The sequence below is a fragment of the Phycodurus eques genome, chromosome 19, assembly GCF_024500275.1.
Source record: "Phycodurus eques isolate BA_2022a chromosome 19, UOR_Pequ_1.1, whole genome shotgun sequence".
Classification (NCBI taxonomy): domain Eukaryota; kingdom Metazoa; phylum Chordata; class Actinopteri; order Syngnathiformes; family Syngnathidae; genus Phycodurus; species Phycodurus eques.
The window spans coordinates 7,569,423-7,588,172 of NC_084543.1; the positions used below are offsets into that span (position 1 = coordinate 7,569,423).

The following is an 18,750-nucleotide window of genomic DNA, read 5'->3' on the forward strand; positions in this document are numbered from 1 at the left end:
ATTATTAACAGTCCCTACAACATAGAATGCTGCAATTGTGATAATGTTTTACGTATGGGTGATTGTACCATCGATCCACGCACAAGGAGAGCCGCGTATCCAACTAGGTTATTGTCTTATTGCCAGCTCAGTAACATTGAAACTTTGCATCGCAGATAAACACAGACTTGAAAGCATACACTTCTGGTTACATGTGGTCTAGACAGTCCGGCTCTTAGCTGTGCTAAAATATGAATCATTCTGTTTACTCAGTGCAAACAGTGACACGTTTGGAGAACAATTTGCACAACTTTTTGTGCTTATTTTACCTTTTTAAGACATAGGGGGAGGGGGGCGGTTGGAGAACACTTGCTTGCGTAATCTTATTGCAGTTTCAGTTTAACGCAAATTTCCTCACTAACAAAACAAATAATATTATTGTTAGTATAATAATAATTATTAAATGTTATATTTAAACCCTGTCAAGTGAATGCTGAGATTTGGGAGTGGGAAGGGGTAGTCCGCCTGGCGTGTGGACCGGGGCTTCGCGCTGGCAAGGCCGCTTCAGAGTGCCTCGTTGTCCCAGCGTGGAAAAGTCCCACAGAAATATTTTCGCAGCTCAAACATGAGTTATATCAAGGCATAAGAAAGATGGTAGACAAAATAGCATTCATTTTTCCTGGTTGTTGTAGTATTTGACAAGAGTGGATCGCGCCGACGATATAATGAGAATAAAATGGGGAAAAACTTGTCTTGGTGGTGACCGTTGCTCAGGACAGGAGAGGACGTTCGTTTAAGGCTTGCTTGAGGTATGTTCCCGTACTTTGAATACGATACGGCTCGCAAGCAGGCAACAAAAACGTTAGACTAGCAAGAACTTTAAAACACAGTGAGCACACTCACGCAGGAGCTGCTGTCAGCCACAGCTCACGCCCAGACGTTCACACACTGACTCGCGAACATCGCACGCCACCCCACTAGGACCTGCCTCTTAAAGGCACTTCATGTACACAGACATTACAATATTTACACTTTTTCCAACACATTTCATGCTTGCAATGTTTTATTTTTTTTTGTTCAAATAAGTTTACTGTGTGTTTAAAATGTAATTTAATAAGTTTAATGTGTATAAAGCATGTGAGAGGCATACAATTAAGAAATATTTTTTACATGGGCTCTCTTTATAGCTTTTCATCTATAGTGAGTGGGTTTGGAACATATCTCTCATGACATTTACCTCATTACAGGGAAATATATTTTATATTATATATTATGTTTTTTATGATCATCATGTACTAGATATACAAGATAATTAAATTGAGGAGCAGAATGATTATCCAGGCCTCCCAGGAGTTCCCGGCACTCCTTTTCCCATCCTTTTACAGATTTTGCTGTTACAAGTTTAGTCCGAACTAGGGCAAATTGCAAACTGTGCTGAACATGCAAGACTGTACATGCAAAACAGAAATATGCATGGACCTGTGCGTACACATGTAGTGTACTGTGTATGAACTGCCTTTCTTTCTTACCAGCCGAAGCCTTCCCGTGTCTTCAAGGCCCACTGGCAGCACTAATGAAAAGATGTCAGGAGATGTGAAGGGATAAGAGCGGATCGCTCCATCATACTGTTGGCTTTAGTTGCAAATAGTGTTTAGCTGGCATATACCGACGTACACAGGATGCACCGTTCGACAAAAGCCAGACTTTCACCGTGGCCAGCTGACGTTTTTGTTAGGCCTGGCATTCTAGCATATTATGTTTTTTGCCTGACCGCCACCCCGCTCCTTTCATAGCTGAGTGGGAGAAGTAATGTAGTTCAGAGGGGGCATGTAAGGCAGAACAATGGCTCAAAAATATTGAATAAGGAGTGAAAGGGAGTCGGGGTGTGAATGACAATAGGCCAGAGTTGGGGGTGAGGACTGATGGTTTGTAGGGAGGGGTCCAGATTGATGATAGATCTGCGCTGGTTAAATATTATCAAGGCTCTTTTTTCGTGTTTTGGCCCCCCTCCTGCCGTGGTAACGCAGAGAGAATGGCTAAGATGCGGCCCGCTAATGAGCTGCCTTTCTGAGCCATTCACTTTTCGCATTAGCCTATTTACTTACTATTGAGACACTCCCCCTCTCTATGGGTTGACAACACAGATGGTTTAGGTAGCCATAGTGACTGCACATCTTTATTTCTGTCAGCCCAGAGCCCCTCCGTGTTTCTTTTCACTCTGGGAAGTTCCACCACAGATGGAATTCTGATGTGATAAGAAAACATTTATAATCATTCCGCATTTTTTCAAGTTTTTGTTTACGTGACAGCTACGCTTTTGCACAGCTCTGACACTCTCCTACTTTACACGCCTATATCTTTCATTATTTATATTTTTATTACCTCTGCCAAATGCTTAAGTGTGATGTAAATATGTGTTTTCCCACCCGCTAAAACAACTATACTGTTGGGTTTAATATTATTAGTTTCTATAAACCTATGCTAAACAATGACCGAATGTTGTCAGACATAACTAATGACTAATAACTATCACAACAGCACATTTATGATCGCCAAAACAAGATGTCGTATCAATGTTAGCTAAGATAATATAGCCTACCATTGCGAATGAGAATGTATTGTAATGCCCCCGCAAATGGTCAAATATAGACACAGCCGCCGGTGCACCTTGAATCGCTTTATTGAACAAACGTTAAGAAAACAAACACGCAATACGTACATTTATTCACGAGCTGCCGATGGCCACAGCTCACACCGAGTCATTTAGCACAAACTAGCTAACAGTTAGCCAGTTAACAGCGAGCCAACTGTACACTCTTATTTGCTGACACCCGCGTCACTCAACAGGCCAGGCGCCGCCTTTTAAAGCCATACAGGAAACCCATTTTTGTTGTTTCCATGTTAGAATATCCAATTCTGATTAATGCATTTGTCGTGTCTTTTTAAAAATGTATTTATTTATTTTTTGGCAGTTTCCCGCAATAGAGTTAGAAAGTGGCAAAACCAACCTCTCCAAACTGAGCTGAACAGAGCTGAGCGAAGTGAAATGATAGTGTGGCGAGTAAAAGTGGCACATGCCATCCATGGAACCGTAATCGACAATGGCAGCCCAATCATAACCTCTTAAGTTGTCATCCTAACTTGACCAGATGGACAAACAAACCCAAAAAGTAAGGCAGTCCGCAATTTATTTTTTCACTTGAACAGTTCAGCCTTGGCGGGCATCCATGGCAATTTATAGCTTGAGTCCAGCTTCGTATTTAGAAATAGAGACGCCACATGCAATACTGTCAGAGAAGACTGATTCCACTGATAAAATGTTGCCCTTGGCACTGGGTGAAGGTATACGCAACATTGTTGAGTAACGGCACATCAGTCATCGGGTGTTGACAGAAGTGGATGCACATTTTGACACAATACACCACGTGTTGATGACCACTTTCAACTTCCTTTTTCTTCTTTGAATTAGATCCTGGATTAAGGGCTATTGCTTCACGTCCATTTCGGTCACAGCAAGATACAATCGAGACCACCTACAATATCTAAAACTCACAGCCTGGCACATCTTTTTTTCGTGGCCCACCTGAGCTTAACATGCACATTGTCACCTCCTAAAATGTCATATTTTTTTTCACAAATTGATCGCTCTTGAACGCTCAACTGTCTGACAAGTGTTGTAAAAATCCGCCTCTTCCCTCCCTCTGCGGAAGCCACGCGACATTATGTCTCCTCAAGTTTGAAAGTCCGGTCTGGACAATACCGAGTAAAAATAGGTTAAAGTATATTTCAGTAAGCCTGTTTTGTTAAAAAAAAATGATCACTGTAATGCATCGGTGCAGAAGGAACTGGTCAACCACAAAGGAAAAAAAAAAAGAAATAAGCCTATTGATAAGCCATTGTACCCTTAAAATACAATGTTTTATGAGAGGGTATGCTGAAGATGGGTAAAAGTTGAAATTGTACTCATGGAGCAGTGTGTGTGCAAGACTCCCAGATGACCTCCATACACATCAGGGACATGTTGGGGTGAACTCTTTCATATGGAACCAACAACAACAATACACACACACGCGCACACAGAACAGTAAAAAAGGGGCGCTGCTCCATCTACATTCTCAGTGCCCCTCTCTTTTGAAATGCTGATCACTCCTTCTCCCTCACCATCATCACTCTGCTACCTTCTTTTTTAAACGTGGCAGAGTCATCCATTCCATTAATTCTCCTCCTGCTGGCCTCCCCCAGGTTAGAATGAGGCGGACCCCCAAACAACAACCCCCCAGCCAACCTCCCTGGAAGATGCAGGGCAACAAGGGCCACAGCGGCGGCGATGGCAGGGGTATTTGTCATGCTCCCAGCCGTGGCGGTCTGTCGCTCACCCCCACCCAAGGGCCTTTGTTGTCCCCACATCCCAACTTGCTGGCTAAGCAAAGGGGCTTTCACATTTCATTAACATTTGAACTGGCTTTGCATTTTTGTGGACATTTGACACACACTGGAAAAAGTATTAAAACCATTTTTATTTTAAACACATTTTACCTCAACATGGGAAAAAAAACAGTTTACTAGAACCTTCTGCTTGCAAAACCGGTGTGATGGCCACTACACCATAGAAGCATGCTACAGAGATCAAGGGCCACATTAGATTTTCAAAACGGACAGATGGAACCTTCCCTCATGTGAGGAAGGCATTATAGATTTCCATGATGTAGCATAGAAATGTTCCACACAAAAATCATTCTTATATTTGTTATTATTTAGAATCCATCTATGTATACTTGATTATTCATTTGATTAATATATATATATATATATATATATTACATTGTTTATTTTTCAAATCTTCTTTTTTTTTTTAACAATAAATCAATTGACCAGTTATGTAATGAGAAAAACAGAATACTAGTGCTATGCAAATTGTTGCATCATTTGCATACAATAATGCTTGGGAGTGCATGGAGCTCAATGATATTCAACCTCTGTGTGGTTCACTCGAGTTTAAACTAAGCGCCACAGCAGCGTGCCTTCCCCCGGCGTCGCTCGAAGGGGGCACCACTTAAGTAGAGGTCACACACAGAGGTGTTGTAATGCTTTGGCCTGGGCATAACTGAGGGCAATCCACTTAAAGTGAACCGCAGAGCATCCGCCCCCCGCCATTTCGTCTCATCCCCTCCAAGACACCCTGAGCATCACACGTGTGATTAGGAAGCAGGAAATGGGTTCTCTGCTGTACTTGGCGAGAGTGAAAAGTCGTGGAGAAGGGGGTTGGTGTGCTTTTACATGGACTCCCAACGAGATCTCTGCCAGAGGGAAATGGAATAACACAGGTGAAATCAAAAGAAAGACACACAATAAAACATTTTTTTGTGTTTTATTTTAATTGATTTCTTTGAATGCTTGAGTCGGTGGCACAGTGGCCGACTGGTTAGAGCGTCTACCTCACAGTTCTGAGAACCCGGCCGGGTTCAATCCCCGGCCCCGCCTGTGTGGAGTTTGCATGTTCTCCCCGTGCCTGCGTGGGTTTTCTCCGGGCACTCCGGTTTCCTCCCACATCCCAAAAACATGCACGGTAGGTTCATTGACAACTCTAAATGTAAGTGCGAATGGTTGTTGGTTTGTATGTGCCCTGCGATTGGCTGGCAACCAGTTCAGGGTGTACACCGCCTCCTGCCCGATGATAGCTGGGATAGGCTCCAGCACGCCCTAGTGAGGGGAAGCGGCTCAGAAAATGGATGGATGGATGGAATGTTTGAGTCAAGGCCACAGGGGCAAGGCTGCGTTCAAGAGCCTGCCTACCTGTAGCGATTCCGAAAATAGTGTTCACCGCTATATCGCACTTCATCTTTCACACCCACGTTGTATTGCAGATTTTTAATACTAGTTAATAGGTAGGGGGTGAAAAACTTTAGATTTTTTGCAGTCGACGTTAAGGTGATTTTAAGATGGGCGTTAATACGTAGCACTTTGTGCTTTTGTATATTTGAGGATAGACTTTTTTTTTTTTTCTTTGAGTGAATTTGTTCAAATATTTTTCTACACTTGAGGCACCGCTGCTAATTTGCTGCGCCTACTGCTCACCTGTTGATTTCAATGAGACATCGGTGTTGTTAATGCCAGAACACATGATTGGAGAAATAATCAACTTCAAGCTATAATTGTCATTCCGCAGTGGTAAAGTCAATGTATCGACTAGTGGACTAGTCGGTGCCCGTCGGTACTACTTACATTCATCTTCTTAAAATTTTCGACATACGGGCATTTCCGTGTTAGTTAAAAAAAAGATGAATACTTCCGTAGAAAAATAAGTCCCCAATTTATGCCTACTGGACTGTTATACTGTTTGTATGTGTTGCTGCTCCATGTGTGTCAAGTAGCAGTTGTTTGAAGGTTTATAGTTACTGTAACATACTAACATCTCTGCGAATTTCCGTTAGCCCGTCTACGGCGTTTTGCATCATATATTAGCATTGAGCGAGCTTACCTTCGTTACATGAAATTGAATGGTTTCTTTGAACATGTTGGCATTTAAATATATGTTTAATCTCTCTGTGTCAGTTTTATAGTAAATTTCAACTAGCGTGACAAATAACTTGTCTGAGAGTGAGAGCAAAAGTGTATTTGAATCAGTTATGAGTGTGCAAGAGGTAAAAGGGTAAAAGCCTTTATTTAAAAAAAAAAATCTTATAAAGTCCTTGAGACAAAGAGACCAGTCCTTGAGACAAGGTCTCTTTGTCTCAAGGACTTTCACCTATAACGGGCATCGTATGTCAATGTAATCAAATAAAAAGTCACATCGGTCCTAGTCTGTGAGCGTGTGTTTAGGTAGTTTTTGTAGTGAATTCAGCTCACAGTTCTGCCAGATGCTTCACTTCTCTCTTTATCGCAACACATCATCTTTCTCCAGACCAAGTTGTCAGTTTAATGGTTTTCAGCCAACATGTGATATGACCCTTCGGCGAGAATGTCTACTTAACTTAAATATGGAGTATTTCTACGCATAATTCCAGTGTGTATATTTTTTTTCAAAATTCAACCGGCTGACTGAGTGCTTTAACCAGAAACTTTCCTCCACTTCTATCATTTCTCCAACTAACTTGATACCTTCAAGAGACTTTGGAAGGAACTTTGTCAAGTCTTAGAGAATGGAAACTCGCAATACATCAGAGAAAGCTTCCACTGCAAACTGTGCACTTCAACTCGGAGTGTTTTATGAGTCAGGGAAGGTCAGATTGAATTCCAGTCTTCATCCATTCCAGCCTTCCTGCACTTCATACTTACTGTGTCGGTTGCATCAGTTATGACTTAAACGTGTCACGTGCACAATGTGAAAATTTGAGTTTTTTGTGTTTTTTATCATTAAACCTCACTTTGATTCCCTGTATTTGACACAAACATGGCACTTATTGTCATTCCTAATGGAATTGGCCACGTCTGGTCACACGTAAACTTGCCTGTGTTCCTGACAGCCAATGGGATGCCATTGCGTGACCTGAGATATCCTTCCTCCAGGGTAACATCCATAGCAATTTTCTCTTTGATTCGCTGAGTGATGGTGTCGGAGGAAAGAAGCACGAGCCTAATGATCATTGCGGAGATGGGCACTCTAACTCAAGGCCACAGTGTGTGGAAGATTACAAGCAATACAATAAACTATAATCCCCCCCCCACCACCCCCCACCCCACCCCCCCACCCCCACCCCACAACCCCGCCCCCTCTCCGCTGAGGTATTTCCAGAATGCCGCCGGACCTGATGGATTTATGAGCGGACCATACTTTGGTAAACACCGATGGTGGGCAGCTTTGTCCTCGTCCGATGTGATATAGTGAAGGTCCCCATAAAAAATGGGAAAACCAGGTTACGGTCACCAAAGTGGGGCTTAACAATAAAAGGCTTTATGGGCAGATATAGGCCTGTGTACCATAAATGCTGGAATCGGCTGTTGGAGGGACGTTAAAGGAATAATGATAGGAACCAACTCTCTAAAGATACCTGCAGCCACTAAGAGGGTCTTTTTTGGAAAAGACATGGGAAATTATAGCGAAGAGGTCCATAGAGCAGCTTAACTACAGTCCAGCTGTTTTTTTCCCCCCTTTATCATGAATGTGCTGAGTAGATTGACAGAACGAGGTACAAGTGCCGCAGTGTCCATTGATAGTCGCAACTTGTTCTCTCACCTTGTACGGTCGGGACCCTCATTATACGTCGGCACAGCTGTTGGGTTTGGCCACAGCACACAAATCAGTTGTGGAAAACAAACGCATACAGTACATGCACAAAAACCAACACATGCTGACAAGAGTCCTAGGCAGACTTTCAAGTAAATATGCACCTCAGTGTGCCCACACAGACACATACAGGCAATAAGGAAGGCAATGATGGCACATGCTGGCAAGTGCTGTGACCATGCTTATGGTACGTGCTGATCACCAAGTCAACATCTTATAGCGCGCAGTGTGATGCAAGCCAAGAGATTCACGCAAGTAAAAACGATGGCATTTTGGAGCCTGAAAATGGAAACATTTGAAAACTGCACTCAAAGTGGCTGTTTTTTTTTTTTTTTTTTCGTTTTTTTTAAAATGACACCATTTATCAATTCCATCTAAACTTTGACAACGCTTGTCGGAAAATGGAGGACATGTCCAGACGTGTTAAATACTCATGTTGGCATGCAAGGCTCCGTCACAACCAAAACAACAATGGCGGACTGCAGTGTTCTTTTAGTATTTGTGCTTACACTGAATCATCTGTATCATTTGTTCTTTCCATTGTCAATTGGCAAAGAAAAACAAAAACTGATGTTGCAGTTTGTTTTTTAATGTCCCAAGTCTACTCGTCCACGTGTGGTGTTTCATGTGCACCTGATTGAGTTGAAACAGTTGCGATTGGACAAAGAGCAGTGAAAGCATATTTTCTACGTCAGACATGCTGTAATGCATGAAACCGATTACAATAACGCTTTTTACATCCTTAGTATAATCTGGCCGAGGGATCGTTGTTGTGGTCCGGACTGATTGTGGTGGCTAACATGGTACAACACACTGATGCTTTGAGGACACGGATGACAACACTTTTAGGTGACTGCAAATCCTCCTCTGCTAAATGGATGAGGAATTTCGCTCGAGCGGCGACGGAGACGGCCGTCACCAAGCAGGCGGCAAATTTCGCGAGCCCCGTTGCCTCCTCCCAAATGCGCTGCTGCGCTCCGGCCGAGGCAGCGGAGTTCCCATCGCGACGCGGCGGCGAAGCGGCATGTCAAATAGACAGTTGTCCTGCCATAATTTTATTTTATAATTGATGTATTCTGAAATAGCAGTCTTGTATTAACTTTTACTTACTTTATTTTATAGTTGACACACAGAGGTAACATGACGTCCATTTATTTCTACTTGTTTATATCCACCAGACTCTTACGTTCTTCTTCGTCTCTTACTCCTTCTTATCTACAATATGCACTCGTTTTGCATTGCACCCCCTAGTGTTCATACTGAAACACCAGGCTACGTTTGGGAAATGTGTGGCAAAAGACTTAAATCTGAGCCTTAAATTGAAATATGAAAAATCAGAATTTTTTTATATTACATTAACAATTACATTTTTAGCATTTTTGGATTGCCATTTGAACGTGGAAAGAAGGAATGATACACGGAATACAATTCTTCTCTTGACTTCACTGCTAATGTCTCGTTTATATACCTGCATGTCAAATTTTAAACCCATATGTACGCAGACTGGCAACATTTATTTAAAAGACACTTTAGGATAAACCTGCAAAGTGGAACAACTGGCAACATTTATTTAAAAGACACTTTCGGATAAACCTGCAAAGTGGAACAATTTCTCTACAACTGCCATCTCCTGACCTGGCATGCATAATACAGTGTTCACTATATATGTGAAACCTTACAAAAACTTTCCTGCTTTTACTAGGTCATTCGCATTTAAACATATGCCTAGACATTCACCAATAAATGTTCCGACTTCATTCCAACCCATTAAAAACAACTTCCCGTGCTGCATTTCTCTCCTGATCTTCCCCTGCTGAGCTGCTTTATTAAGGTTGCTGTGAAGATTTAGGGAAGCTAGAAGGCTTTGCCAGGGCTTGCCCCGGCCTCTTTAGCGCCTGGGCCTTAGCCAGCTGCAGGCACATGTGCAGGAGAGCTCAGGGGGAGGTGTGGCGTGAGGGCCGTGTCTGTGTCGTAGCCACCAAAGCGGACAGGAAGTTTAAAATTAGTCCGCATCCACTTTGCATCTGGCCTTATCTTGTCACGAGACGGCGTTTAGTCCAACCTGTTCTTGGCCAATTTGGCTCACCTGATGACTTAGACACTCCAATGGTTTTGTTCAATTCGATTTGAACATCCACTCCGATAAAGTACACTCTGCGTCGGAAGTGTTCATTGACATGAAGAGGAATAAAAGTATGCAGTAACATGAGTCATGGGACACTTGAATTCAGATGTCGATAGAGTCTGGCCAGAATGTGTTGAATGTTCAAAAATGCTCCCAAGATCTGCTCAGTCACTACCAGATCCAGTGAAGCTGCTCTTCCTCCGCTCTCTTTTTATCACGCACAATAATCCAAATGACATAACGGCCTATTGTTTGTTTTAACCCGACGGCTCATCTCCTCGGCGGAGGAATGGTTTAAGGACCACTCTTTACTGCTCCCTCGCACCCCCTGATTGGCTTGAAGAAAAGCAGCGAGAGGGAGCAGTAAAAATAGTTTGACACCCTCAAGGTCCAGCCAGCAATCTCCTTTCCACCCTCACCCATAAAACTCTTTGAATCCTCTTCTAAAATCCCACCGCCCCCTCCTCTCTCCACCGAACGCTCATTTTCAGCTTTGCTCCAGATCGCTTGCATAACCGGCTATTGTTGCGAGTTTCCGATGTGTGCTTGATGCTTTAATCGGGCGCATTGCATTGCTCGGATTTTCTGTGCCACTTTCCAGCCACGCATCTGAGGCTGACCTCCGAATATCAAGTTAGCAGATCAAAACTTTAATCTTACACTATCAGACTATGCTCTAAACCAAAATAGCCTCTTCAACTTCTTAGGCATGATACTTATTGAGGCTGGACCAAGACCAAGCTACCTGCAACGCAGTGATAACACCAGTTGAACCTCTTGTGACCCTCTTTTCTCCATTTTGCAATTACACAGTCACGGAGATGCAATATAGACCGGGAGACCACCTTGATGGTGCCACATCTTTCATGTTAAACCAACCTAGTCCCGCTGATGCTTCACCATTTGACATGAAACTCGTAAAGATCCATCAATTTTCTAGAACGCTTATCTCGTTCAGCGTCACTGCAGAGGCTGGGGTCTATCTAAGGTGAACTACACCTTGGATCTTTCGTGCTGTTTCTACAAAGCCGCCGCATTACAGACATACTGTCTGTATCGGTAGAGATGGCAATTAGTCACCTTGGGTCCATGTCAGCATCTGGTGTGCTGTACAGAAGACAATAGTACATATACGTAGCGGGATGCGTTAGTCTTGGCTGTTAAAGTTCACACCGAAGTCCCAACGTCCCGCGATTCACTTCCACATAGCTGCCATTCAACCTTTGGTTCCACCTATGTAGCGGTGCTCCTACATGAGTTGAGAATATTATTATTTATGGTACCAAAATTCCCCAGGATAGCAAGGCTTTAGTTTATCTGTATAGCATCATTCACACTCAAAGCAAATAGTGCGTGACAAGAGGAAAAGAAATAATAATTAAAAACAAGATCAAGTGACAAGATGGAAAATCAAGATAAAATCCTAACATAAAAGCAGGGTAAATTAAAACATGGATTATCAAGTTAAAACCACATAATAAAAGCATAAAATAAATTAATTATGAATAAGTAACAGTGAACAATTAAGTTTTCAGGACAGATTTAAATATAGTGACAGCTTGAGGAGATCTCAGGGTTTGAGGCAGTTTGTTTCTTACTTGAGTAGCATGGAAACAGAACACTGCTTCTCTTTCTTTGTTTCTAGTTCGAGAAACAGTCACGAAAACTGCACCCAATGACCTGAGGGCTCTGGAAGTCTCAAACAGAAATAAAAGGTCTTGAATATATTTATATCCAAGACCATTTACAGCTTTGTAGAACAACAGTAAGATTTTAAACCTTACAGGAAGCCAGCATAGAGATTATCGGACTGGTGTGATGTCGTCCAGTTTTGGGGTACAAGTAAGAATTCGAGCAGCGGGAAACTGAATTTAGTTGCAGCTGTCAGATTGATTTATTTTATTTATTTTTTCCAGACCTGTAAAACCTCATTAGAATAGACTAGTCCATTCTTTATAGATAGATCACACAAGACTGAAGTTCAAAATTAAGAGTTTTCAGGATATATTTTACTGTTTGACATTCCGTCGTATTGCAAGCAAATGTCCTGGATTTGATTTTTATTTTTTTTTATTTTTTCAACCCCACATTGGACTGCGCAAACAATTCTATAGGTTTAATCCTCTCTGTTCCCATCCCCCTTCACAATAACCGTGATGCTCATCTGTTTTCTCTCGGCTTGCTCTGGTCTATCACAGTATGTCTGATGAACCCTCTCACCACAGCCTGGAAAATTTGCATCTTCTGACAGCTATTACCCAAACTGCTAATAGCGTCAAGGAATGTGTGGTTGTGCTATCAGTGCAGGTGAGGGAGGGCGCAACTCAGTAATGCACACTGTGCTCTTATCACATAGGGTAAACACAGCCTGGGCCTGCATTAAATAAAGTGTCACAGTGAGTGGGGGCGGCTCACCACACACACACACACACACGCGCGCATGCACACACCAACCCTTCCATGCAGATAATCCCACTCCAAAGCGCTGTTGGTGAGAGCCAGCTGTGGTTCAGGTGGGGGAGTGGCAGAGGGGAGGCATTGTTGAGGTAATAGGATAGGTAACAGCTTGATTCAATCGAACTGATAAAACTCTATTTCACGAACAGGCATATAGTCTCCTTGCATAAGGTCTTGGAAGAAAAAACATCATATAGAAATATATGTGGACGTATACTATGAGCTGCACTGTGGGGCAGTCCCAGTCAGTGAAGAGGGGCAATCCCTGCAAGCAGCTGTACTCTGTCTGCATCACATGACACGCACAGATCAATGATATTGTCTTTCAACAACACACTGGACTGGTGATTGTGAAAATGTTTTTAGTAATTTTTGTCAAGCTGCCACTGGAAGGCATACAAAATAGAGAAGAAGCCCGTGTGATGGATACAAAGCAAGGCTCAGCAATGGCAGGGAATGCTAAGTAAACCAGGAAGGAGACATTTTTGTGGATTGACGACGAGGTAGGACCTCTGCTTCGGGTCACGCTCAACTTCAGAATGGGAAACAGCAGAAGAATTTTGACGGGATTCCTGTCAGCGAACATATACGAACATAACGGACACAAGACAAGGATTTCACTCACGACTCTGATGCCGTAACCAAAGCCAAGGTAAAAAACATCCAAGGTTTTATAATGGCGACTGTTTGACCCCAGATGAGATTATTTCTGTGTTCCATTATCTCCTATGGGAACAAGTGCTTTTCCAAACCAAAGGAAATTAGTCTTTGTGTGCTGCACGTTGATTGCTTTGGCACAAGTATCGAAGCCGCCAAAGCCTCACGATTGCATAACAAGTAGCAACAATACTGTATGGAATGCTGCAACGTCGAGGAGCGACGGCTGAGATCTGGGACGAGACGCAAGCTGGCGGCCGAACAGTAAACAGCTGGATTTGACCGGGGCTGTAATTACTGTGAGGAAACGGTCACCTTGACTCTGGATGCTAAATGCTCGCTCAGGCCCCCGGAGTCAGGCGCCTTGCAAAAAAAAAAAGGGGGGGAAAAAAGTATAATGGTGTTGCATTGAGTGTTCAAGGTGGGAAACCTTGAATAATGGTGAGACGAGAGCGAGCCGGAGTGGCGAATCCAAGTCATCCAGTGGGTCACCAGGAGGTGAGGCTGCCTACTTGCCGGGGTTCAGGAAAAGTTCAGCTGCATAGCATTAGGCAAATGAGGGAGAGGGGGGGATGGGGGGAATGTGAGGGTTGGGAGTGATGAGAGGATGGTAGGGAGGAGTGGGGGGGGGCGCAGGGTCAAATGAGATGGAAGGAGGGGACGCGGATGGGAAATATGTTGCAAAGTGGTAACAGCACATGTTTTTAGAACTTAAAGTAGGACTGAAAGGAGGCCGCTTTCGGTGCCTGTCTCGGGATGGTCTGTGGAGGAGCGCGGTGACGTGCGGAATGGGTTAAACGGAGGAGGCGCAACGGATGAAAGCGGGGGGGGGGGCAATGTGGGGGTGGAGCCTCAGCCCCCAGCTGCTGCGCCTTGTCACATTGCTGCAGAACATGATAGCGGCGACACGCTCAGTCCGTGCGGGCTCGATCGTTCTACGCGCACGGACGCCACCGGCGAGCTTTTGCTGACGAATCCGAGGACGGACGCCGGTTCGGATCGACTGCTGAATTGCGGGCTCGCTTAACGCGCACTGGACGAGGCTTGAGGGGCCGGGGGACGAGCGCGGACTGTTAAGAGAGAGAGAGAGGAAAAAAAAGCTGCAGTCGGACGGGATTCCCTCTTTCATAGTCGCCTGGTTTGCGTGCGCTTTCCGCTTTGGGATTGAAATCGGCGCATTCCTGCGTTTTTTTTTTTTCTTTTTTTTTTTTTTCTTTCTTTCCAGAGCTCCGCTGCACCATGCAGATTGTATTAAATGTCCTCCACTAACGTCACATCCCGTTAAAAAAAAAAAAACGCCATGGCACATGTTCAAATGGATCTATGAGTTTTTCTGTGATTCCGTTTGGTGCTCTCTGTCCCTACCTCGGCTGGTGTGCGCACTACTTTGAATTCTTTATTTATTTTCATTTTTTCCCCCCCGTGTGTGTGGCATAACGACCACCCGTTCTGGCCCGTATGATGTACGAAAGTGTGGACGTAGTGGGCCTGAACCCCAGCCCGAACCCCTTTTTGATGATGGATTACTACAACCAGAGCAGAGGGTGTCTGCTCCCGGAGAAAGGTCTGGTACCTGGGGCCCCTCATCCTTACAGCTCGTCCGTCAGAAACCAGCACTGGAACGGCTCCAATCACTGTAGGTAACCCCTTACTTCCACTGAATTGTGTGGATTATATTTCACGTGATGCCCTTTAATGTTCAGTTTTTTACACAAATGCACCCTTTGTCACTAATCCAGAGTTTCATATTATGCATTATACAGTATACACTTGACCCACTTTTTGAGCCCCACTTGTGTGCATCCCACGTCGGGTGTTTTTCCTCAGCCTCGAGCCACAAGGCTTTTTGCTCCCCCCTGAAATATGCACTTAATACAAACACAGCTCTTCTGCAAGGCACGCCGCCTTTAATTAGATGAAACCATACCTGCCAGTCTGCAACCTCCTGGTCATCTCTGTGGCCACAAGTCTCAATTTCTGAGCAGTCCTTCGGGTTTCATGTGTCCAAAAAAAAAAAACCACCCTTGACTAAAAGTATTAAGCTTTAAAACGCAATCTGTGCAAATTTGGAGGAGTGCTTTTTGTTGTTTGTGCTTAGTGTAGTAGTTTTATTAGGGCCTAGTGACATTGCATGGCATTTTTTTAAAAAGTGAAATGACACCGAATGTGCAGATGCAATAGAGTTTTATTGCAACAACAAAGTCTTTTTTGGCAGCTCGGCCAGTGCAAGCGGGCCCTTAAGCGAGAGATAGCTCTGTTGTCTTTCACAGCTGAAGGAGTGTAAAAAGGCAGGAATCTCAACAGGCTCTTAGGGGCCAATTTCCTCCTCGCCTCGAGACTTTAGAAGCACATGACAAAGGAATTTTTTTTTTCCTTTTAAAAGGGGATTTCTGATGTGTTGTGGGAGCAATAAAACCCCTCACGACCACTAGTGCTTACCACTATTTTGCTTTTGCCTGATACCTCGAGTAAAATCCCACCTCTGGCCTCCAAAGTACAACAGCATACGCTGCACACTTGATTGTAATTATTGAATTGGCCCACTAAACCGCTTTAGTGGCAGCATTGATTCGAAGCATGTGAGCTTGAGCGAGGCTATGTGGGGGTTTGGCCCAGGAAAAGACCTCTGATCCCACACTCCACTCCACATTGTTCAGCTCCGCCGTGGAGTCGCTGTGTGTTGGCCGGCGGGTGGGTGGGTCGATGTGAGCATTATAGCCTCCCTTTGCCTCACCGGTCCCGCGTAATAAAATATTCAGTGGCCGACTGGGGAGCGGTGGCGGCGGCGGGTGTTGTGTAGAAAGCAGTGCGACACGCACTGGTGTCGTCACGTGGCTGTGGGACTTATTAGATCATAGGGCACAGAAAACAAAACACGGCGCGTTTCTGTCTTCGCCTCTGCATCTTAAGTAGGAATTCTAAGCAGCCAGGTTCAAAAGCATGAGACATTTCCCAAAACATCAGCCGGCATGCTCTGTTTTTCTTTTTAAAGCACGAGCTTAAAATACCTCTTGTCTCTGGGTAGTGTTATGTTTTGTGCATGGGATTCAAAAGCTTGTTTTGTCTTAATTTTTGAGACTCATTTGGAAGCCCCTGCAAGCTTCATGCAAGAGTTTATTCGATACACTTTTCGATTTTAGTGGGTATGGTAATCATTGCATATTTGAAAATAATGTTACCTGAGGACTCCTTTAGTAAAAAAATAAATAAAATAAAATACTACAATGTATTCCGATTGGGTTCTTTCTACATGGGGGATGCCCCTTTTTATCCATCCATTCATTTTCCGAGCCGCTTCTCCTCACTAGGGTCGCGGGCGTGCTGGAGAGTTGTCAATTAACCTACCATGGATGTTTTTGGGATGTGGGAGGAAACCGGAGTGCCCGGAGAAAACCCACGCAGGCACGGGGAGAAGATGCAAACTCCACACAGGCGGGGCCGGGGATTGAACCCCGGTCCTCAGAACTGTGAGGCAGACGCTCTAACCAGTTGCCGCCCCCTTATAATACCATAGTTAATTGTACAACCCCAATATGGATTATAGACTAAGTTTAAATTGAATCTAATCTAGACCCACTCGTCATCACTTGAAATCTTGAGTTTAAGGGGGAGTTTGACATTTCCCTCCAGTCTGATTTGTTAAAACAGTCATTATGACTTGACAGTAGTACATGAGCCGCGTCTTGTGCCTCTAATTTGACAGACAAGAAACCAGCACGTTTGAAGAAAAAGAACCAATGAGACAGAAGGCACAATTTACGAGGTGTCAATCATCCGTCGCCTTACGTCTCTGATTAGTTGCTTTTCCTCAGGCACGCTGGTTTCTCAAATTACATCAAATCAAATTACATCAAATTAGAAGCACAAGATGGGGCCAGATGGATCCCCCCACCCCCCCACAGATCATATTTATCGTATTACTGTCGAGCCATCATGACCATTTAACAACTATGACAAAAGATATTTATATTTAAGATTAAATAGCAGTGAGCATACACATGCTTCGTATGGAAACAATGTGCACTCAGTGTCATTTTTGCTGGGCTCGTGAAAACTAAAAATAACCTGCTAGTATCGAAACCACCACTGACATATCTTATTTCCAGCATTTGTCGTGGCCAACAGTGGGATAAAGGCTCCACATTTTTATATTGATGGTCAATTGTGAACTTGTCTTCTAAACAGAATAAGTCACGAGTATGTTGGTGATATGCAGAGCGATAATGGTGAATGAGTGTAATGAAAGGCTCTGGTCTTGCATATTAAATGCCCGTCAAAAACCTCCCAGCAATTACGGACTCAACGCATGAAAGAATGTGCATGGCCTTGTTCACATGACTGTCACACACACAAACGGGGGGTTATGAAGGAAAAGAGGGATTGCTTGGCGGGCAGGCTCAAATGCTCACCAGCTCATAGGCTTCTTGCGCTTTGTCATCTTTTTTTTTTTTTTTTTTTTTTTTTTTTTTTTATCTTCTCAGGTTGTGCGCTGTATGAAAACAAAGCTCTCACCAGGGATTTTTCATAGAGGGTGTAGTAGTGTGTGCGGGTTGTCTCCCGAAGTTAGGGGTGCCGAGCGGTCTAGTGGGTATGAACGTGGCCTGGAGGGGGTGAAATGGTTGGCGGCTTAATCTGACTCATGTGCTATTAAGGCTGGAAATGATTTGGCATTGCAAGAGCAAGATTAACACATTTAATAAATAATAAAAAAAAAAAATGATTGGGTTGTTTTTGTGCAAAGAGAGGTCAATCAGGCATTTTCAATCAGAAAACGGATATTTGTCTTAAAAGTCCCTTTTGTTATGGTTGTCAGACGGGGGACACAGAAAAGCGTGGGTGTTGCGTTTAGACTTGGCCGACAGATTAGTGTCAGCCATGCAAACAAACTGTGAAAATCACATCCTCCCCCTCTGTGTTTCATATTATTTGGTGGTTATTAAGAACTGTGAATAAACTCTCGGCTCTTGACATTGATGGGAATTTTGCAGTCCAAAACATCCGGACTAAAGGGTCATTTAATATGTACAGTCCTATGGTTGCTTTTTCATTTTTTTTTCATTAATCCACTTAAGGATTTCTTGGCAAAGCAGCTTTCCACATTGGTAAAATTCCAATCTGTGACTTTCTGTTGACATGAAGTAGTAAAATCTCACAAAATGAATATTCTAAACTGCACTATTAGTCTCTCGGCCTTCGAAGGGTTTCTTTCCATCCATCTTGAGAGAGTGGCCTGTGGGAGTTCCCAGATGTTGATGGGAGGTGTCACAATGTAGAAATGGCATTGAGACAAGGTCCTCTATTCTTCTAC

General features: G+C 43.7%; 1 protein-coding gene across 6 annotated transcripts in view; it reads left to right on the forward strand.

The window, feature by feature from the left end:
- Positions 1–18,750, forward strand: part of raraa (retinoic acid receptor, alpha a) — a 167,529-nt gene that overhangs the window by 105,947 nt on the left and 42,832 nt on the right. Inside the window, exon 1 of one of the 6 annotated variants that reach the window (XM_061705659.1) lies at positions 14,336–15,078. The exons of the other annotated variants lie outside the window; for them this stretch is intronic. Within the exon in view, the coding sequence (XP_061561643.1) occupies positions 14,901–15,078 (178 nt within the window). The 5' untranslated portion in view covers positions 14,336–14,900. Of the gene's footprint in view, positions 1–14,335; positions 15,079–18,750 lie in introns of those variants that run through there. 6 annotated transcript variants of the gene reach the window in all.